General features: G+C 45.6%; 1 protein-coding gene across 1 annotated transcript; it reads left to right on the top strand.

The window, feature by feature from the left end:
- Positions 1 to 1,247: 1,247 nt before the first annotated feature.
- On the top strand, positions 1,248 to 20,781 carry SCAMP5 (secretory carrier membrane protein 5). The gene is made up of 7 exons (XM_006866564.1): positions 1,248 to 1,265; positions 14,069 to 14,123; positions 14,916 to 15,044; positions 18,409 to 18,565; positions 19,718 to 19,819; positions 20,217 to 20,334; positions 20,587 to 20,781. Exons 1-7 carry the CDS (start codon positions 1,248 to 1,250, stop codon positions 20,779 to 20,781), a joined length of 774 nt encoding a protein of 257 aa, XP_006866626.1.
- The last annotated feature ends 2,622 nt before the right edge of the window (positions 20,782 to 23,403 follow it).

The raw sequence follows: 23,403 nt of genomic DNA, 5'->3' as shown, positions 1-23,403 counted from the left end.
TCAGAGTCATGCTTGCTGATCACCTGATCCCGCCGTGAGCCAGGAACTAGCACCTCGGACAGCTCCCGGGAGGCGTGGAGGTGATGGGGCCTTCCTTCTCGCGAGCTCCAGAGAAGCGATCCTAGGGAAGGAGTAGTAGTCTCGCGAGAGCGACTGTTACAGGCTGCAGCAGCGCGAGCGCGCAAGGAGGCAGTCGGAGGCGCGCGCGCGCGCTCCCCGCCCCAGCCCCCGAGCGGCTCGCTGCCGGCTCCGCGCCGCAGCGTTGGGTGCATCGCTGCGCAGCGCAGCGCTGCGGCCTTTTGGCAGCCGAGCGGCCGCGGCCGGTGAGTCCTGGGTCTGGGGATCCTGAGGAGGGTTTTTCAGGGAATCTGGGCGTGCGGCTGATTCCATCTTTGTACCTCCCTACACTCCACCTTTGGATGCCTGGGGACAGGCCCAGGTGCTAAAGAGGTAGGAAGTCGAGGTGACTGACCTTCCCTTTCTGGGTCTTGGAAAGATCACCCATGGAGTCCCCAGACTCCCCTATTCCAAGCTCCCACAGAAGGAACCGGGGGCTTGGGTGACGTCAGATCTTTGGATTCTGGAGCCTGGGCCTTGGGCCCTCCATCCCTCCCAGCCCCACCTGGCGTTCCCTGGAAACCAGCCTCCACCTCCAGGGGATGGCACACGCGACTGGGCATGAGAGCGAATGGAGATGAGGGGACTGTCACCTCCTTTGGGTTCTGACCCCACAGGATACGCCTGCAGGTGGGACCCAGGTTCTACCGTCCCCCGCCCCTTCGGAGTGGCTGACCTTTGGACACGAGTGTCTGAGACAAGGAGCTATCTAAGGGTTGCGGGGGATGGGTGCACTGGCTTTGAGCTTGGCCTCCACCAAGGCTTTGGGGTAGTGAGTTGGGGGTGCTGGATGTAGCTCATTCCAGTGTTGGCAGGAGCGGGTCATGAGGATGGGTGTGAGGTGTTTGGGAACCGACACCTGTCCTTGCCTCTAGGAGCTTCTTGTTTGGGGGTTGGGGTAACCGAGTGAGGATTCAGGCGGTTCAAACCCTAACACCCTAAACCCGGACTGGGAGATCTGCGAGTGCCGGGCCGACTTTCCGCGGCCATAGGAAAAAAATGAGGCAAGACTTTCTGAAGAAGATGCGACTTGGCTGGGAGAAAAGGCAAGAGAGGACATTTTAGGATAATGTTATGGGTAGAGGCATAGAGGTAGGAACGGAGCACAGCTGTTGAGGAGCTGTGTGACTATGCCGAGATGTCGGAAAGTAAGGAGAATTTTGCAGCTTGTGCCCTGCCAGTTCTGTCTTCACAGTGCAGTACTCTAAAAGAGAGGGGGATGGTTCTGGCAGGGCCATGATTTGCAGAGAGAAGCTTTTGTCTGGAGTTACAGAGGTCTTGCTAGTTTAAGGGCTAGCTTTTGGGGTTGGATGACCCTGCGGGTAAAGCCTCCAGAGGCAAGGGAAGCACTGCTCTGCGAATGGGCCACAGAAAAAGGGTCTTAGGACTCCCATGGCGAGTTAGTGGGGTCCTAGGATGGGTGCTCTGGATTGAAGCCTGGAGATTGGTGGTTATTTAATGTAACGCTTACTTTGGCTGTCTGGGCACCTCTGAACAAGTTACTTCTGTCTGGGCATTTCTTGCCAGTACCTTCATCTAGGAATGAAATAATAGGTCTAATACTTAACCTCCCTTGAGAAAACATCTTGTTCTAGATTAGAGCCTCCCTCCCAGATCTTCCTCTTCTTTCTATTTCCTTCTCTCTCCTCCTGCTTCCCTCTCCCTGCCCACCCCTTCTCCCCGCAGCATTTCCGCTTCAGGCTGTACTTCCTTTCTTTCTGTCAGGCTAGAGTTTCTGAAGGCTTGCTGAAGGAGGTGTGGTGCAGCTGGGCTGAAGGATGCCCTGGGCTTAGCCTGATTGGAGGGCATCAGTTGCCCCACTCCCACCCTTTGGGAGTGTGTCCAAGTTTTAATCAACAACATGGATTGACTGAGCTCTGTGTCTTGCCCTGCACTGGATCCCCCAGCTGTGAGGGGGCGAGGAAAAGATTGGATGAGAATGAGTGAGCATTTCGTGCCCATAACTGGGCTCAGAATTTAAGCAGTGGGGTGCAGAGCAGTGATGTCTGCAAAGGCTTTCCAGAAGAGATGGGACTTGAGAAAATGATGGGACTTAGAGGAGCTGAAAGGGCTGCCAATTTGGGGGGAAGTGGAAGTGGAGAGTGTAGCTAGAAGTCACCTGTATGAAGCTGGATTGTGGAGGAAAAAGTTCAGCCTGTGTTAGAGAAGTAAAGGGTGGGGGTCAGGTAGTTTGTAGTTGATTGGCACAAAGCCTTAAATGCAAAGCACAGGATCTGTAGAGGGATACTAAGAATCATTAGCAAGACAGTGATAATATGGGTAGGAGACTGTCATTTTCTGGATAATTCATAGTTCTGAGACTTCAGAAATGGGAGTATTGGGGCAAGGAGAGGGCTAAGGGGACTAGCAGTAGAGCAAGAGGGGGAAACTTACATTTTAACAGATAGGTTCTGGGTAGACAGGAAGAAAATGTCCATTTCTATGACAAAGATGGTCACCTGATTGAAGGAGAGAAAGACTGTGAACTGGGAACCCTGGAATTAACCTCATGTTTCTGGTCTTATCTAATAAGATCATACTTATCCAAGCTGTGGACCTCACCTCCCCCACTATGGGAGCTAGCTTCACAAGAAATAGAATAAATTATACAGTCCAGGTGTCTTGAACAAAATTTATCTTACTGATGAATAAGGATATGTTTCCTTAAGTTTGCACTTTCGTAGTGGTGTGTGTGTGCAGATATAGCTTGCCCCACCCCATTATGTGGGTTAATGCGCCAGACTGCAAAGCCATTTGAACTGCAAGTTCGGCGGTTCAAGCTCATCAGCTTCTCCTTGGAAACCCCATACAGGGTCGCTATGGGTCGGAATCAACTCGACAGCATTTCACAAGAACAACAACCCCATTATGAAGACTCCACTGAGGAGCGAATTGATATTTCTTGCAAATTTTACGAACTTTGGTTTGCTGAGTCCAGTGATTGTTGCCTTCCTAGACGCAGTCACACGTGCATACACACATACTCATGCATGCACAAGTACACACATAGGCTGGGCCTGAAATAAGGGTAAAGCCTTTCACAGTCCTCCTAAGCTCTAACCTTTATACTCAAAGGAGACAGACTTGCTCTGTACCCTGGCACTGAGCTCCGGCTTCTGCAATGAGTCATCCCTGCTTTGCTACACTGACTTCTTTGTAACCACAGGCACACCTTTTGGAGACAGCCTGGGACTAGGTCCAGGGGCAGGTGTTAGGCTGGGGCCAGGAATAGGAAGGAGCCTCTTCCTTTGAGGCTCCTGCTCTCTTGTTCTTAGTCTCCTACTTCTTTGTTTTTCTACAGGACTTTAGTCTCCCACTCCATGTCCCAATGTCCCGTGGAAGGCCATGCCTCCTTCAGCCACCCTTTCTACCCGTCTCACCTGAACCTAGTCGTCATTGGCATGTGGCCACCTCTGAAACTAAACTCCATGATCCTTCTCTAATCACAGTTTAACCTCAATGGTTCCTGCTTTGTGACCTCTGGGAGACCTCTAGTTCTCTCACACTTTCATTTTCTCTGTTCCATGAGAGCCACCCCATCCCAGTCTTTAGTTCCCATGTTTCATGATCTTAACCATTCTTTGGTTTGTACTCTTAACGACCACTTTGCTCATATGTCCCACACCAGCAGTAGACCCCCAACTCTGAATTCCGCAGTTAGAATGTGGTAAGCTTCTGGAGACTATCACATACCAGGGCAGTCTCTCACGTATAAGGACAGTCTTCTATTTCTGTCTCCTCTAACCTTAGCTGTCTCTCTGTCCCTTCTAGAAACCCTTCCCCATATTCCCACTTAACTTCCCATTCCATTGCATAGAAGGAGTGTTCCAAAATGGGCCACTCTCCCTGCGCCTTTTACTCCTTTCGAGGCTGGTTGGTGTATGAGTATGGGGAGGTAGATGTACACCCGTGTTTCCCCACTTCTCTTGCATTCCAGTAGGACTCTTCCTAGTCTAATAGCTCTCACTCTGTGTGTGGTATGGCTGCCGTTGAGTAGCTCAGTTATGTCCCTAACTACTACATATTTAGTTGCTCTCTTTTCCCTAATACTTTCCTCCTAATTTTAGAAATATGTTCAAGACTCCTATCCTGGAAAAATCTTCCCACCCTCATGTCCTCCTCTAGCGGTTGCCATTTAACACCTATGACTTTGTTTTATTACAAAAGTGATTTTTGATCATTACAGAAATTTTAGAAAATAAAGATAAAAAGAAAGAAACCAAATGACTTATAGTCTCACTACCGAGAGATGGTGACTATTAATCTTTTGGTGAATAGTGTTTTACTATTATTGTCGATATTCCCTGTACATATTAAAATTTCCACCAAGCTTCTCAAAACAATAGTCTGCTAGACTTGTGCCTTTTGTTTTTCCCATTTCACTCGTGTTTTCCTCATTTCTTGGCAGCCTGGCCTCTACCCTAATACTCCCCTAAAACTGTGACTTCTTGAACTAGCCTGGGTCACAGCTGACTGCTCCAAGGTTGTTGCCAAGTTGACTAGTCATTAAAAAGATTGAGACTGATCTATATTCATTGACATGAAAGATTTTCATGAGATACTGTTCAGTGGAAAAAACCAAATTAACCAACAGCACACAGAGAATTTTCTCATTTTTTGTCATGTGCTTCCATGTATATTAAAAACAAACATCCCCCCACTCCCAAAGCAAAACAGACACCTAAATGCCACACTGTTAAAGTTCTGACTTCTGAGAGGATGGATTTGGGAAGGACTTTTACTTTCTATACTATGTCTTTTGAATTAAAAAAATTACAGATATTACTTTTATATATAGATAAAATGAGAAGGGCATCGTGCTTGGTAAAGTAGATGGTCAGTGAAAAAGAGCAAGACCCTCAATGAGATGAATTGGCAGAGTAGCGGCAACTATGAGCTCAAATGTAGAAACAGCTGTGAGGATGGCATAGGACTGGGCAGTGTTTCGTTCTATTGTAAATAGGGTCGCCATGAGTCAGAACCAACTTGATGACTTGATGGTATCTATAACAAAAGGCAACATATTTTCATCTTATGAAAAAAATTGAGACTATAGAGCTATATATAGACATATCTCTAGGCGTTTTACCAAATCTGACACCAGCTGTTCTTCCCAGGGTACTTGCTACTTCTCTGTTGAGTTTGTTAATTCCTTGCAGTGGCCACACAGAACTCACAGACCATACCCAGGATTACAGGTTTATTAGGAAAGTAACAGTTTACAATTCAGGGTCAGAAACAACTCAGGATACAATTCTTCAACCAGGCAGGGAAGGATTGCCCAATAAGAAAGGTATGTATAGGCTTTATTATGTTTACTTACTTCCCTGTAGTGTATAGTTTCATCTGCTTTTCACCACACTTTGTGATCTACTCAACAGTGACTCCATCTGTTGCAGAAAAGAACTGTGTTCCATAGATTTTATTTTAATGACTATGGTTTGTTTCTGTTTTTTTTTGACTGTGGCTTTTTGAAAGTTAGATTGGCAGTCCTTTGTTCTGCCGATGGGTGGATTCAAACCGCCAACCTTTCTGTTAGTAGCTGAGTGCTTAACTTTCATGCCATCCAGGGGTCCTGTGCATCACATTGTTGTTGTTGTTAAGTGCTGTAGTGGGTTCCAAATCATAGCTACCTTGTATAGGGTTTCCAAGGAGAGGCTGGTGAGTTTGAGCTGCTGATCTTGAGGTTCAAACCAATGTTTCGGTCGAGTGCTTATCCTACAGTGCCACACCAGGACTTAGGAGGTACATAATGTTCTTTTGTCCTATTACCAGAAATGTTACGTTTGATCATTTGGTCTGTCAGATCCTGTCACTATAGAAGTACCTTTTCTTTACTGTGATAAATAAAAGTCTGAGCGTGACACTGAGACTCTACAATCTCTTCTCCAGCAATCTTTTACCCAGTGTTTAGCAGCCAGTGATGATCCTTGCCTACATCAATTTTTATGGAGAAGTTCAAAATGGTAGTTCTATAAAAGTTTGTTATTCCTTCTATAATTCTTAGAAATTTCTTTCCTTCCCTCTCTTTCTTTTGAATATCATTGTGGACTTGTACATGCTTTTCATATACTGTATTATAGTCTTAGTGACATCCATATTTTCTCCAACTTTTTGTTTTGAAAAAAATTCATATACACTAAAGTTGAAAGATCAGTGTTGTAGGCACTACATTGAGATTCACCAATTGTTAACATTTCCCCACATTTGCTTTGTTTATATTTGTATATATCCATTCATCAGTTCTTTTTTTCTGGACCATTTGGAATAAGTTTCAGACAGCAAGGCACTTTACCCTAAATACTTGAGCATATATTTATCTATTTCCTAAGAACAAGGGCATTCTCCTACATAGCCTCAGTACCATCATCATGCTAAGAAATGTAGCATCGATGCAATATTATCTCACTAAGAGTCCACACAGGCTTCCCCAATTTCCCAGAGGTGTCCTTTGTGCTTTTTTCTCATGAACCAGGATCCAATCAAGGATTAACCATTACTGTCCACTTCTATATGTCTTCGTTGTTGTTGTTAAGTGCCATTGAGTGGGTTCTGACTCAGCAACCCTGCATAGGGTTTCCAAGGAGCAACTGGTAGATTTGAATTGCCAACCTTGTGATTCTTGAATCCAGTGATGATCTTACAGTAAGTACCACATCAAGAGTGCTTCTTATATGTATTTATGTATTTCATTTTCTTTAGTTTAGTGCAGTCTTCTTCTTCTTTTTTTTTTACTTTCAGGATGTTGGCATTTTTTAATAATGCAGGCCAGTTTTGTTTTAAGAATACCTTGTAATTTGGATTTGCCTGATTGTTTCTCATGATTAAAGTCAGGTTAAAAATTTTGGGCAGGAATACTACTTAGTGATGCTGTACCCTTCTTGGTTTGTCATATTGGGAGGCCATCATGTCAGTCTGCCCCATATGCGTAAGGTTAAGTGTCCTTGTTTTTGTTTCCTTGTTGTTGTTGTTGTTAGGTGCCATTGAGTTGGTACCGACTCATAGGGACCTTATGCCATCAGAACGAAATACTGCCCAATCCTGGGCCAACCTTAACAACTGTTGCTATGTTTGAGACCATTGATGCTGCCACTGTGCTAATTCATCTTGTTGGGGGTCTTCTTCTTTTTCTCCAACTCTCCACTTTACCAAACATGATGTCCTTCTCCAGTGACTGGTCCCTCCTGACAATATGTCTAAAGTGTGAGCGATGAAGTCTAGCCATCCTGGCTTCCAGGGAGCATTCTGGCTGTACTTCTTCCAACACAGATCATTTTGGTCTTTTGGAAGTCCATACAACTTCCAGTGTTCTTCAATACCATAACTCAAATGCATCAATTCTAATACAGTCTTCCATATGTTCATAGTTTCCTAACAGAAACATCACAGTTGGGTGGCTTTAAAGAACAGAGATTTATTTTCTCACAGTTCTGGAGACAGTACCACTCAGGGTCTTGACAGTGTCAGTTCTGTTCTTGTACTTCCTTGGTCTTTCCTGGATGTTCCTTGGTCCCTTGACTTGTAGAGGATTCTCAGATGTGTCTACCACCTTCTATCCCTGCTTCCCTGTGTATGCCTATCTCTGTGTTTATAAACTTGATGCGACTAGATTTAGAACCCAGTCTACTAGTTAACACAGGAAACAATTTCCAAACAGATGTAGGGGTTAAGATTTCAACGCATATGTGTTTGTTGGAACACAATTTCATCTACAACATTAAATTTACTTAGTTAAGGTGACATCTGCCAGATTGCTCTATCAGAAAAGTACCTTTTCACCTTTGTAATTGATAAGTCATCTTTGGGCTGGTCCATTAAGACTCTTCTTCCCCAACAATGTTTCACCCTGTGGTTTCAGAAGCCGTTCATAGTCCTTACCTGAATCAGCAATTACATTAATGCATTAGTTTCCCAAGGCTGTCATAACAAAATACCACGAAGTGGGTGGCTTAAACCACAGAAATTTATTGTATCAGTTTGGAAAGCTGGAAATTCAAGGAATATGGCAGGGCCAAATTCTCTCTGAACGCTTTAGGGGAAAATCCTTTGTCTTTCCCAGCTCTGGTAGCCCCATGGATTTCTTGACTGCTGTAGCTCTCTCTGTCTCTTTTATAAGGACACCATGGTTATTCATTCCAGCATGACCTATGGTTAACTGAGAATATCTCTAAAGATCCTATTTCCAAACATAGTCGGGTTCACGGGAACCCAGGTCAGGACAATTTTTTTTTTTTAATGTTTTATTGTGAATTATATGATAGTTTATATGAGAGAACCTCAGTTCCATACTCATTCCATCGTATATCATTACATTGCCATGGTTCCAATCCCCTCCAGGGACAATTTTTTTTTTTTTTTTGAGAAACAATTTAATCTATATTAATTGTTGTTGTTAAGTGCTGATGAGTTGGTTCCAATTCATAGTGACCCTATATAGGGTTTCCCAGGAGCTGCTGGTGAGTTTGAACTGTGGTTCAAACTGACCTTACGGTCTAGTGCTTATCCTACACTGTCACACCAGGACTCTATTACTATAATAAGTAGTAATCCTAGTGGTGCTTCAGGATAATGCACTAGACTACAAAGTTGTTTTGAATTGCAGCTCACCAGCCTCTCTTCAGAAACCCTATACAGGGCTGCTATGAGTAAGAACTGACTTGACAACAACAAAATTAGAAGATTTTCTATCACTTCTACATTTGTAACTAACATTTTTCTGCAAAGAAATTTTTCTTATTTCTTCCCTCTTTTTTTAAAAAAATAATATCACTATGGACTCATAGTTTTTAAAATTTAGTGCACTGTAATCTATTACCACGATTATTTTTGTCCCAAATTCGTTCCCTCAAACTGACTTCTGTGGCCTTTTGACATGCTCCTTCCCCTGCGCCTTTGAGTCTTTGAGTCCTTGAGTACTTGTTTGTTTCTGGTGCCAAGCATGTTGCAGGTTAGCATTGTATTCCCTTATCCTAGCTTGGAACCAACCATATGTACTTTTCAAAACCCGAGTTCATACTGATAACCTCTAGTTTGAATCCAATACCACAGGCCTCTTGTACCTTTTTACATTCTATAGTCTATCTTTGTACTCTTTACAGTGGAGTCCTGGTGTGGTGCTATAGGATAAGCAATGGACTGCTAACCACTGTGTCAGATCCACCAGCTGCTCCTCAGAAACCCCATGTAGGGTTACTAGGAGTTGGAACTGACTCGACCACTCTTAATAACAACAACTCTTGACAGTAAGAACCCACTTCCCAACAACATCAAGCTGTTTGCCCACTTGCTCTCTCCCACAGTCCGAGGGGGCTTCAAAAACTTTTTGATGTCCCCTTGTACATACAGCAAAGTTTAAGAATGACCCCACCCACTGTAAAGTTACTAAAATTCAAGATTTCTTTCCAGTTTTTTTTGTCCTTGAGATATGACCTTCTAAAACAACAAAGTGCTTCAACAGGAAGTTACTTCTTAGGCTAATTCTTTTTTTTTTTTTCCGTGTGGGTGAGTTATAAATTTTTGTGCCAGTATCTTATTTTGATTTTGTTTGTTTCAATTTTAAGGTTTCTGGCCTAAGCTTTTTTAAAGTGTAGAGCATTATATATACAAAAGTATGTAAAAGCTCTATCCAAAGAAATCTCCCTAATCATCCTGACACTTCCATCTTGTTCTCATCCATCATCTGTAGATATCATGTCATTAGTTTCTGGTTTATTCTTCCTTTGTTTCTTTTTTCTTGTACATGTTCTTATTTTCCTTTCTTTCTTACATAAAGGTAGCATACTCTAGATAATCTTTTGTATTTTGCTTTTCTCAGTTAACAATGTATTCTGGAAATCATTCCACAGCAGTTTTATATATATATATATGTGGCATCGATGGCCTCAAGTGTGGCAACAGTAGTTAGATATATATATAAATAAATAGAGAGAGAGATCTCCCTTATTCTTTTTTATATCATGTTGTTGTTGTTGTGAAGTGCTGTCGAGTCAGTTCCAACCCATAGCGACCCTGTATAGGATTTTCAAGGAGCGGCTGGTGAGCTTGAACCACTGACCTCACAGTTCAAATGGGCTTTGCAGTCCAGCACGTTGACTCATAGTATGTGTGATATATCATAGTTTCTTCAAATCATCACATTTAGATTGCTTCCAACATTTTGCTATTGAAAAATAGTGTCATGTTGAATAATGTATAAATTTCTTTTTATTTTGGGCAAATAAAAAGAAGTAGGATTGTCCAGTCAAAAGGAAAATATATTTTTATTCTTTCTCCTCTCTCTTTTTTTTAAATTTAAATACAAAAAGTAACATAATATGCAGACTGTTCTACATCTTACTTTTTTTTTAACTGCTAGTAATTGTTGAAATCTTGCCGTATCAGCACACAGAGGACTTCTTCCTCTCTTTTTTTTTTAATAGCCACAGAGCATTTGAAAAAAAAAAATCGCTTCAGAGTAGTCCATTGTATGACGGCACCGTTTATTTAATCAGTTTCCTATTGATAGACTAGAGACTGTTTTCAATCTTTTGTTACTGCAAACAATGCTATGATTTGTGATTGTTTACTGCCACCATGTACATGTATCATTGCATGTCTGTCTCTATCTGGTCTGCTGCTTTTCTTCTTGTGAAAGATGTTATTAGGTTTTTATATCTATATTTGCTTCCATGTAATGTAGGGGGACAAGAGATTAATAATTGCCCAGACTTCTAATTGGATCCAGAGGAATTTGACTGGGATTCTAGCAGCTCTTTTTAAATAATTCTTTTGCTTAAAGTATATATACCACATAGAAAGGGGCCAGCAGGGTTTAATGGCAGAATTCTTGTCTTCTATGCAGGAGATCAGGTTCAGTTCCCAACCAGGAAACCTCATGCATAGCCACTACCTGTTGTCACTGGAGGTTTGTGTGTTGCCACGATGCTAAAACAGAGTAGGAAAAAAGGTCTGGCAATCTACTTTCAAAAATCAGCTAATGAAAGGTGAAACACAAAAGTCTGATCCCTAACTGATCAAAGGGTTGGCACATGACTGGGACATGTTTTGTTTGGTTGTTTATGGGGTCACTGTCTTAGTCTGGGTTGTCTAGAGAAGCAAAACCAGTGAACCATATATGTATATATATGAAGAGAAGTTTCTATCAAGGAAATTTAGATTGCTAGATTGCTACACTCTCACAATTGTAGAGATGGGAGAGTTCTAAGCCCAGGTCAGATGAACCAAGATTGGCAGGCGCATCTGGCAGGAAGACAGGCCCGGTAGACAGACAAATCTGTCAGGCAGTCAGGCTGCTGATAGCTCCAACGATCAGCAGGTAATAGAGCAGGCCACTGGCTCCAGCAGAAAGCAGACAAACTTTGCCTAAGTGTCTAATATATTGGAAGCAGGCCATATGCCCAAGGAAACATCCTTTCGATTGATTGGCTTCTCAAGCCAATCATCATAGAGTTCATTACATTGTATTCGATCTCATTATGGGGATAACTACATCTGAACTGCCCAATCACTGAGAATCCTGACTCAGTCAAGTTGACACAAAACCTTAACTATCACAGTCACCATGAGTTGGGACTGACTCAATGGCAGCTACAACACACAGAAAAGAACACAATGATAACCACATGCTGGATGAATTTCCACAAAGTCAACATATCTGTGGAGCCAGCACCCAGATTAAGAAACATACTATTACTAGCACCTCAGGGGCTGATGCCGCCTTTTAGTCGTTACCACCTAAGGTTAATACCATATGCTGACTTCTAACACCATCCACGAACTTCACTTGCACCTAATGGTTGCAGTTATTTAGCACTTGGTCATAGACTATTTTCTGTGTTTGATTCTATATTCCACTAAAATTATTATTCCAAGGTGACTGCTAATTTACTTCCTTGATCTTAACTTGCCAATGATTATGTAAAATATATTTTATCATGTTTCAAGAAGTTTAGGTTTCCATTCAACAATTGGTTGTTCCACTTCGCCAATGATTTTGTTTTTTTACGTTTCTGTTGTGAATTGAGTGATAGTTTACGTGGAAGAACATTGGTTTTACACTCATCCTATCATATTTTGTTTCATTGCAATGATTACAATCCCCTCCATGCACAAACATTCAACAGTATTTGCTTTTATTCTCTGTTCGTTTGTTTTTTGAATGTACACAAAAACACTCAGGAATATATAATTATTTAACCAACCAGCCAAATGGCACATTCTGCAAGCCTGCCTCCTGGCTGCCAACACACAGTCTTTCTCTTTCCATGAGTCTACAGTCCTCAGCTGCTCCCTCTCTCCATGTCCTTATCTCTGCCTCCATCTCTGGTGTTGCTGCTTCTCTGAATAGGGTTCCACATTCCACTCATGCTTTTCTCCCTTGATGATCCTAGGGTCTTCTGGTCCTGAACTGTAAGATTAACTACTCCCCCCTTTTTGTTACAAAACTTCTACCTTTACTGCTGTGATAGCTGCAATTAGTCATGATAACAATTATTCACTATTGAGTCATAAGAATCTATCCCCATCTCCTTTCACCAGACCCATATAGACAAAATGAAAACTATTCAGTGGGGGTTCTACCTTCTCCCGCACACTCTGAAACTAAACTCCCTCTTGAAAACTTGTAAACCAGTCACTTCATGCCTTTATTGCCCCCCTCTTCCATTTTAGGTAGTCAATGTCTAAGTTGCCCATCCCGTATCAACCCTGTGTACAGAGGGGATAGGATTGATCCTTGATGTGATGATTCCTTTTGCCAATTATTTTTTTTTTCCTTAAAACTTTTTATTGTGAATTGAGTGAAAGTTTAGAGAGGAGATAATCAATTTTACATTCAAGAGATCAGACATTTCATTTCATCTCAATGATTGCAATCCCCTCCATGTAACAACAGTTATCCTGCTTCCGCCCTGTGGTTCTTGGGTAATGCTGCCCTTTTGAGCTCATTGCCAATGATTTTTAAATGTATGTTTTAGCCTAGTCCTACTGCTGTGTTGCTGTCCTGTGGAATCCAGAGTACTGTAAGATATCCAATAGGCCCATCACATAGCGTTTTGTCTTCCTCTGCACCTTGTTTATTATGCCTCTTCTCAGACCTGTTCCCATCTCAGGAGACAGCCCTATCATTCACCAGGTGATATAAGTTGGCAGGTTGATTGCCTCCCTCTCCTTTACCCTCAAAGTCAGGTCCCTGCCTCCTTGGGATCTTAAGAACCACACCCTGCCCACCTTACCTCGCTAGCCTCATCTGCTGCTTCCCTGTTTGCTTTAGTTACAGTGGCTTCTTTTCCTTAAAAACACTATACTCCTTTGTGTGTCAGGGTCTGTGCAATGCTTTGTCCTCTGCTCAGAAGGCTGCCTTACAGTAACAACTCTTCATTCTTCATGGACAGTTAACTTCCCAGACTCCCTACATTAGATTAGTGGATCTTGGTAAGTGGTGTGTATGTTTTCATAGCAGTCACACTTCCCTTTTGAATTATTAACTGCAGGAGTTACCGACTGTTGTCTGTCTTGCTTGCTGTCTTCCCAGTGTCTGGAAAGTCATAAGCTCCCAACAAATGGTGAATGACTCAAGGCAGGATGGCTGAAGAAAGGGAGCCCAATCTATGACTGAGGCCAGGCTTCAGCTTGTCCTGGAGTCAGGGAACAGAATTTCCTCTTTCAGAGGTCTCTGGTCCCCTCGGCCCTTTTCTGTCACTTGACTTTCCATACATGATCCCTTTCCAAGTTCCTTTCCTACCCTTGGATGGGGTTTTCTGAGGATAGATTTGGAGCATTTGGAAGGATGTGATTGGCGGGATGGTGGCCCTGATGTGATGAGCTCTGTCCACTGGGAGAGCAAGTGAACTTGGCCTGCCCCAGGGAGCATCCTCTCCAGCTGGGGATGAAAAGGGACTGGGATGTTCAGGGCTCTGGTCTGCATCCTTTTCTGTCTCCTCTTTCTTCACAGGTCAAGACAAAGAGGTGTGGGAAGGATACTGGATTGGCTGGTGCCATCATGGCGGGTAAGGAGTGGAGCTGGGTCTGTGGGCAGGGCATGAAAGTAAGCAGCAGGTGGGATGGTCCTCTTCCTTGTTCCCTCAACTTCCTTACCTTGTCTCCAGGTTTTTCCCAGTCCCCCCACTGAGGCCTATCTATTCAAGAGTCCCAGCATGACACTGTCTAGCCCTTTGCCAGATCCCTGGCCCGGGAGACCAGGAATTGAGCATCTTGATGTCCTTGTCTCACTATCCATCTGGTTGATTTGGTTGGTACAAGCAGCTCAGCCCCTGTTCCCATTGACCCTGTTGTTTTCCGTTGCTCTGAGACCTTTATGCTCTGGCTTCTGAGTTTCATTTGGCTTCTAAGGACTCAGAGGTATGGACTGTCAGAGCTGGAGGGGCCTTTTGGGACCACCTAGCCTAATCTCCTTGCTGCTCTATAAACTGACCTATGCAGAAGCTGCAAGTGGAGAGAGGGGCCATGACTGGAGTGGAGTTGAAGTCCAGGTATCCAGACTCTTACTCATCTGACTTCTCTTCCTGGAACTGGTTCCCACTGAGGAGGGTGCTGTCCCTTGATGAAAAGCATTTATTATAAATTTTTAATTTTTCTGAGAGACAGTGACACTGCATCAGGGTCTTGGGGTATTTTGGGATTATCATGGCAGACCCAGCGAAGTAGGAATGTCTAGGTGGGTGTGGTCACAGGGGCCAAGGGGGCAGCCCAGTCCAGGGAAAGGTAATCTTATTGGGTCCATGGATTGTCAGGAAGGAGAAGATTCAAAGTCATGACATGTGATAATGCCTCATCCACAGAGAAAGTGAACAACTTTCCACCGTTGCCCAAATTCATCCCGCTGAAGCCATGTTTCTACCAGGACTTCGAGGCCGACATCCCTCCACAGCATCTCACGATGACGAAGCGCCTGTACTACCTCTGGATGTGTGAGTCTACAGGGATGGGAGTGGGTGGGGTGAGGCCGAGGAGGGAGGAAGGCTGGAGGGTGCTGGGCATTGGGGTGGGCTGCCCGCAGGCCTGGTAGCCCTTCAGCTCCACTTGCAGCCTCTGCATAGGCCAGTGCGTCTTTCCCTGGGTCCACTCCCCAGTTGGGCCTCAGTTTCTCTGAGGCCTCCATCTACGCCTCACCTACCTTCCCTTCCCAGCTCCTCTCCATACAACATCTGGATGGGGATCTCTTTTTGCAGTGGAATTTTTCTCTTCTTGTGCCCCATTCCACTCCCCTTCCCACTGGCCCAGTTTTCCAGGGACCCTCTGGTGACTGCCAGCACCTCAAGATTTCCCCATTTTTCTTGCTTCCTCTAGAAAGATGCTCAAAGAGGAGAGTATGGAAGTGAGAACTGGGAGACATGGTGTCCAGCTTGACTGGTTGCTCCACAGGTCACTTTGCTGTGGGCATAGCAGGTTCTCCATTTGTAGAAAGAGGGTGTTGGCTCAGTGATACTTGGGATCCATGTTGCTCAGTGCCTTCAGAGTCTAGGGTTCGGATGTTCTAAGGTTTTGAAGTTGCAAGTTGAAAGGCTTCAGGTTCTAATGGTTTGGTGCAGGTTGGTGGAAGGTGTTGGAGGAGACGGAACTTGGCTGTGTCCAGTCTGGTGAAAGGAACCTCTTAGGCATAGGCCAGGAGGGCAGGCTGGCTGTCCTGTGCTTGGTACCTGCCCCAGGAAACTGCAGACACCTGTAGCATGATCACAGCCAGGCTCTGCCATGTGTGATGTATTGTCCTGAGTCTGGCCTGCAGATAGCTGCTTACCCAGGGAGTTGGTTGGGTGTATAGAAAGGGGTCAAGAATTCTGCCTTTGTAGCAAGGTCCTTAGTGGAATGGTAGAAAGGGGACAGACAGACTGACTTTCAAGTCCTGGCTTGGACTTTAGGCAGAGAATGAACTTCTCCCTCATGGTAACATGAGAGAAGGTGAAGGAGTAGGGAGGTGTCTGTAGATGTTAGGAAGAGAATGAGGTGATTACCTTTAATGGCTTACGTTTTCTCCATTAAATATGATGTAGAAGTCATTCCTCTGTCTATCAGCTTTTTCTACCTCCATTTCTTGTCCAACTCAGATTCCATGATTTATTACAACTATTTTTCTATTCCTTTCCTTGCCCTGTTTTCTGGTGTGTGGCACTGTAGGATAGCACCAGACTGCTAACACAAAGGTTAACAGTTCAAACCCAGCAGCCACTCTGTGGAAACCCTATACAGGGTCGCTATGAGTCAGAAATGACTCTATGGCACTTAACAACAAGAAGCAGCAGGAGTGGGAGATTTAAGGAGAGTGGGATTCGGGTGAGAGCATGTTTGTAAAAGATGCTCCTTCACAGAGACCTGTTAGGACTTCTGGGATGTACACTGGGCCTCACCTGGGGCCGGGTGGGATTAGCTGCCCTGAGTTCATAGTTCTACCAGGCTTCTCTGTTGGCTCACTTTTTCCTAGTAGCACTCAACTCAGGCATAGATAAGAATTGTGTTCATGCAGGAGTCTTAGTGTGGCGCTGTGGGTTAATGCTCTGGACTGCAAGGTCAGTTTGAACTGAAAGGTGGGTGGTTCAAGCTCACCAGCCGCTCCTCAGAAACCCTATACAAGGTTGCTATGAGTCGGAACCCACTTGACAGCACTTAACAACAGGGTTAGTGTGACCAGAAAACAGGGCAGGGAAAGGGATAGAAAAATGATTGTCATGAACCATGGCATCTGAGCTGAATAAGAAGTGGAGGCAGACAAAGCTGATAGAGGAAGGACTGAGTCATTGAATGACCGCTTTGAAGAGGGAGCTGAGCAAGTAAGCAAGCGAGCTAATAATGTCTTTGATCTATAAACAGCAAATAAAATCAATAACAGCACCAAGGCTCCAGGAAATTTTGGGGCAAGGAACAGGGATAGATGAATCACAGAGGAGGAACTACAACTGGAATACACAAGAAGAAATGTCCAACCTCGTTATGAGGGTCCCTGAAATGGGGGTACCTGCATAGGTGACAGGGTTGTTAGGTTCAGTCAAACTTGGAGAGCAACCATACCTGACGCTGGGTTCTAGGGACTTTATCCCGAGAGCAGAAGTGCTCATCTAGAAGCTGGATTTAAGGAATATGAATATCTCCCCGAGTCCTTACTAGGCACTTGCCAGATGCTGTGCTCCTAATGAAGTGTAGAAAACCCTGGAGATGCTTAAGAAGTTAAGACCATAGACATCCGGCTGTTGGAGGCCAAGATTGAGTCTGCCTTCTTTTGTGTACTTCTTTGTCTTGCAGGTCTTTGTGGAGTCTTAAAAGGACTCAGCCCAATAGCTGAGGAAGGGAGTCCTCCGATGTCAGTGACCTGGGTGTGTTAGGGCCAGGATCAGTTTTCTCATCTGTGAAATGAGGAGGCTTGGATGTCCCTCAGTGATATTTTGATTCCTAGGTTCAGCTAGATTATGTGGGGGCAGAGGAGATGGAGCCCGGATCTAGCTCTTGAGATGCTTCTAGTCTGGTTGATGGGCTGGAATTTGTACTCAGGGAACTGGGAGAGCAGCCCAGGTCTGCAGGGGATCAGAGGGATGGGAGGTCAGTAGTGAAGGAAGGCTTCCTGGAGTAGGTGGCATGATAGTTGTCTAAGAAACAGATTATATGAAGACTGAGATCCCTGCCCCACTTAAGTGTAGGGCAGATAGCACAATGCCTGAAGAGATGTTTCCACAAGGCCTTTTATTTCCTCCCTTTTAGTCCATTATCTTTCAAGAGAAGGTGTAAACATGGTTTTCTGTTCCGTAGGCTTGGTGATCGCTTTGAGTCTGGGAGGGTCAGAGGCTGAGGCCATTTTTATAAGAAGATTATTTTTACCATCCTGAAGCTCTGAGAATCTCAAAGAGGGCTTGCTGGGCTAAAGCTCTGGGGACTCTTTCTTCTTCAGATTCCACCAGCACATCCCCAGGAGTGGGTGTGGGGAGGAAGGGGACTGGTTTGAGTGATCAACTTTCTTTCTTATAATCTGTATTCCCTCTGTCTGTGTATGTCTGTGTGTGTATCCCATGTGTGTCTGTCTGTGTGGGACTATGCATGGATTCATTGATGTGGGTTTATGGGTCTTCTGTGTGGATGTGAATCTGTGTATATATGGTTGGCATGTGGGTGTGTGTTTGTGACTATGGCTGTCTACATATCTGTGGTTGCGTGTGTTTGATTGTGGCTCTGTGCTGTTACGGATGCATGCATGTCCACATCTGCCTGTTTCTATATCTCTGTATGGGTCTGGGTGTCTGTGTGCATGTCTGGTGTCTGTCTTTGTGTGTACATGTGCTCCTGGGTCTGCAGTGAACAGCGTCACGCTGGCCGTGAACCTGGTGGGCTGTCTCGCGTGGCTGATCGGAGGTGGGGGAGCCACCAACTTTGGCCTCGCCTTTCTCTGGCTCATCCTCTTCACACCCTGCTCCTATGTCTGCTGGTTTCGACCCATTTACAAGGCCTTCAAGTAAGTGGTCAGCGCTGACCCTCGCTCCTACCTTGTCTTTTGCCCATTTTCTCTGTCCCTTATCTCCAATTTTTCCATCCAGTTTTTTTTTTTTTTTGCTACCTCCAAACTCATTTTCCAATGGTCACCATTAGCTCAGACTACCAGATAGGGCTTGGATTTCCTGGTACCTTCAGACTGGAGTAAAAGGGCTGGAGGCAGTCTTTCTTTTTCCAAAGACCACCTGTTTTGATGCCCATCCTCGTACCAGTAGGGCTAGCTGATTTGGTGCCAAGAAAATATCTATCCATGTGCCAATGGAATCCTGCCACATACCACTGCAACAATTCATGTGCTAATGATGTCATCCAACCCTGTGCCAAAGGGACCACCCATGCATATATCAGTGAGTCTAGCTGTCATGGTACCAATAGTTATTCGTCCTAGTGCCAAATGGGGTTTTCAGCCTTCATGCCAATGGGACTGTTCATCCAAGTACTAACAAGACTAGCTCCATTCCAATAGAGTATCCATGTCAGTGCCAATAATAGGAGCATACATCTATGTGCCAATTGTTGTTGTTGTTAAGTGCCGTTGAGTTGGATCCGACCCATAGCGACCCTGTGTAGGGTTTCCGAGGAGCGACTGGTGAGCTTGAACCGCTGACCTTGCAGTTCAAATGGCTTTGCAGTCTGGAGCATTAACCCACAGTGCCATACCAGGACTCTATGTGCCAATTAGGACCTGACTATTATCATTATGCCAGTAGTGCCAATGGTGCTTTCTATCTCTGACTCTATGGGATGGAGACTATCCAGTCATATATTTTAGTAGAGCTTGCTGTCTTTCTGCCGCTGGGGCTGTCCATCCCTCTGATAGTCCTGCCACAATAGGGCCATCTATTTCTGTGCCAGTGGAACCATCCAGCCATATACTAGTGGGTGATCCGTTCATGAGGCGATTCCTCCTTTTGTAAAGTACACATAGGCCCAACACATGGAAATTTGTAAAGACCCATGGTAAAAGTGATTCCACCCTGGACCTTCTTTTAAGATCCTTAAGTATCACGTATCCATTCTACACTCACTTAAACTGGGAAGGGCTTGGGGACCTTGAAGAAAGGGTAGCCTGAACCCTCTGCCTAGGTGCTAGGAACCATCTTTTCTCTTGCAGGACTGACAGCTCCTTCAGCTTCATGGCATTCTTCTTCACCTTCATGGCCCAGCTGGTTATCAGCATCATCCAGGCTGTGGGGATCCCAGGCTGGGGTGTATGGTAAGAGGCAAGGAACTGGCCTGGGGCTGGCATAGGGGTATCCTTTGCTAAGCTGCCTAGTCTGTGACCGGTTATTGGAACAGTGACGGATTCATGCTAGTGCAGTGACACAGCCATAACATCAGAGTAGAATGAGAATCTAACAGTGATTGCAAGGGGGAGGGGGTGCCTAGCATTGTGGGAGAACCTGGAGGAAGGAAATCCTGTATCTGAGAAGCACATCTCCCAAGCCACGTGGGAAGTATCCTTCTTGTACCACTAACATGGGTATCAGTAAGATGGTCCCTCTATATCCAATAACATGACCCCTCCATGTCACTGGCATGTGGCAATGAGGTGGTCCCTTGCTTCATTGTGGTGGCTCCTGGGCAGTCCCACAGCTAACCTCTTCTTGCAGCGGCTGGATCGCCACCATCTCCTTCTTCGGAACGAACATTGGCTCAGCAGTGGTGATGCTCATTCCCACCATCATGTTCACAGTCATGGCTGTCTTTTCCTTCATTGCACTCAGCATGGTATGTGGCCCCCTCATGGGTAAGAGGGGGGCTTTGGGAAAGGACTGTGATCTATGACAACTCCTCCTCTAGCTATAGGAGGATCCCGCGGTCCTCCAAGGGACTCCCTCTGGAAATACCTTGTGGATTTTTCCTAGTGCATCGGTGGGGAGGGAAGACCACTATATGATGACTTGTCCTTGGACCCATCTTTTCCCTGATGGGCTTCCAATTCCCTTTGATTAACCCTTGCTTATACTCTTCCTCCTGCAGGTTCATAAATTCTACCGAGGCAGTGGAGGTAGTTTCAGCAAAGCCCAGGAGGAGTGGACCACAGGGGCCTGGAAGAATCCACACGTGCAGCAGGCAGCCCAGAATGCAGCTATGGGGGCGGCCCAGGGTGCCATGAATCAGCCGCAGACCCAGTATTCTGCTACCCCCAACTATACATATTCCAATGAGATGTGAGCCAGCAGATCCTGCTGGGAGGCAGGGCTGGGGCCAGTGGGATAGGGGGCTCAACCACATTGTCTTTTGTGGTGACCAAGCAGGGTTCCCCCTTCCCTTTTCTCCTTGTCCCCCACTTTGTACAGAGAATCAGAGTTATATATATATGTATATATATATATGTACATGTCTACCCCTCCTCCCCATTTTGGGTTCTGCTTTCATACGCTGAGAGCTGTGGGCTGCACGGGGAGCTGTCCCACGCGGCGAAAGCTGTGTCCGTATCTCCTTGTGAAATCATGTGCAGTGGAGGTCTCTGTTGTTGTGGTGCTAGATGTGTGTTTAGAATTAAACCAGCCCCTCACCCTCCACCAGGTTGCTCCCCTCTGACCCTGGCCCAAGGACTGCTCCGGGTGGGGAAAGTCATGCAGAGAGCCTCACTCCCTTCCCCAGGGTTGTGAGCTGAAACTGTTTCCACTTTGGGTCCTGCTGGAAAGCAACAGTATTTAGCATTCATGTTGGTGGTAGGTGGGAGGGTGGGGACTGGCAGGGGGTCTTCCCTTGCTCCTTTTGATCCATTTGGGTTGGGCCTCCCTCCTTTACCTCCTCTTCCCCTCTCCAATGGCTGTCCAATTCCCTGTGGTATCTCTCCTTGCCCAGGGTCTCTCTTTTCCCCAGGTGACTTTTCTTTGTCTTCCCCAAGACTGAGTATCCCTCACTGTATCTGCTTCCCAAATTGAGCCCATTACCAGATCAAGGAAGCTGACAGGAGCTGAACCTTAGCTCTGGTGTGGGAGGAGCACACAGCTACAGAGGAGAGCCCACCTGTTACGTAACTCCCAGGGAATGGGAATATAGCCTCAGTCTCCTTGACTTTGAGAGCTTGGCCTGCATAGGTAGGCTCCTATTTTTCCTGCCCCGTCTTATTCTCCTTCCTTTCCCAGAACCTTCTTGAGCCCTCTGCCTATGCTCCCTATCACCCTGGATGCTATGTCCTGATCTCCCTTTCCTGCCCGACTGCAAGCCAGGTGGTATAGCCATCCATGAGGATACATTCCACTGCCTTCCCTGAGGACTTGGTTCACATCCTGGCAGTTGTTAGAAATAAAGGTGCAGCTGGAACAGAAGCCATGCAATTAATTATTGGTCCCTGGGTGAGGTCTGGCTGGCCTAAGGCCACTGGTCAGGTTTTAGGGATCTCTGAGTGACCACTGGATTCCTGGGAGCAGTGTCTGTCCTGCTTGGGTCTAGGTCAGAGGAGAAGGCAGGCAGACCCCAGTGAGGGAACCATTTGCCTCCCCTATCCCAGCTTGTTGTTGGTTGCAGGGCAGTTCTCAGCACTTGAATTCAGGTCCCAGGAAAAGGTATAGGCCTAATCCTAGCTGAATGGGATTTCAGCATAGACAAGACAAGGGAGAGGCTTTTTATTTTGTTTTTATAAAATCAAGATAATTTGTTCTCATCTGTCTACTGAACTTCATACTTGGCCCTTTCTCACCTTGTCAGAATCTGCTTCTCCTTACAGGAGGGCCCTTCTGACCCATGGAGCTATTCTGTTTAAAACAGTATTAAATGATTGCTGGGAGAGGCCTCGGCTTTGTCTGAGACCTGGAGGGAGGTGGGTTCTCATGAAAATTGACTACTTTGCACTGCCCACTTGTAACAGAAGCCCACTGGGGATATCTGGTCTGAAAAACCAAACCCTGCTTGGCCACTTTGGACTGGCTCCAGCTTGGAACCGAACACCTAGGCTTCCAGGTGTCACCCTGACCTTTGAGTTCCAAATACTTCTATAACCTATAAAGGGAACCAGGTGTCCCTGGTGGCCCCTCGGGCTTGGTGACAAAGTGTGTGATTGGATTTTTCCATTCACACTTTTTTTCTGGTGAGCAGTTGTCATAGCTCCTGGTACCAGAAAAGGGGGCCTTAGGTCCCGGTCCTTTCTCCCTTTCTCTTTTGCCACCCCAAACCTCTAACTCTCTTTCCCCTGTCTCTCTATTGACTTCAGGAGACCTGTGGTCCAGCTGCCTGCCTGGGCATCTGTGACCTGCTCAGTGGTACCTCCAGTTGATTTCCTCTCCTACCTGCCTCTCCTCTTTCCTTGGCTCAAGCCTGTATGGCCATGGCCTGGCTCTGCCCTAGGGAAGGCCTATTGTTACCTGTGTGTGGCCCAGCTTACCCAGGCCTGGGTGCTGCATCTCCAGGCAACTATGCATTTTTCCTGAGGAAGGGACTAGTATGAGAAATGAGGGTTGGCCACAGTTTCATGTCTGCTGGATGGCCTGGCATGGGGGTGGGGAGGGATAGGCCAGTTCTGGGGATCCTGAAGTCTGTGCCCATTGCCCCTCTTGTTTCTGGAAGACAGACCACGCCCTAGCTGGCAACTGACCTGCCTGAGCCAGTGTGTCTGTTGTGGTAACTGAGTGAACCTTAATAAAGGGGAACATTTGACCCTGTGTGTCCTGCCGTGTCATGTGTTTTCATCTGAGTCTGTGTGGAGCCTCACTGTGGCATGTGCAGCATGAATATACTGAGGGTCATATGGGTCTGCAGCCTGTCATTCCCTGTGGCCAAAGGCACACTCAACTGTATGATTTTTTTTTTCTCCAAGGGGGCTTTGTTGTTGTTGTTGCCAGGTGCCAT

Source organism: Chrysochloris asiatica, unplaced genomic scaffold (genome assembly GCF_000296735.1).
Source record: "Chrysochloris asiatica unplaced genomic scaffold, ChrAsi1.0 scaffold00092, whole genome shotgun sequence".
Taxonomy (NCBI): domain Eukaryota; kingdom Metazoa; phylum Chordata; class Mammalia; order Afrosoricida; family Chrysochloridae; genus Chrysochloris; species Chrysochloris asiatica.
This window is presented reverse-complemented; position numbering and strand designations above follow the sequence as displayed.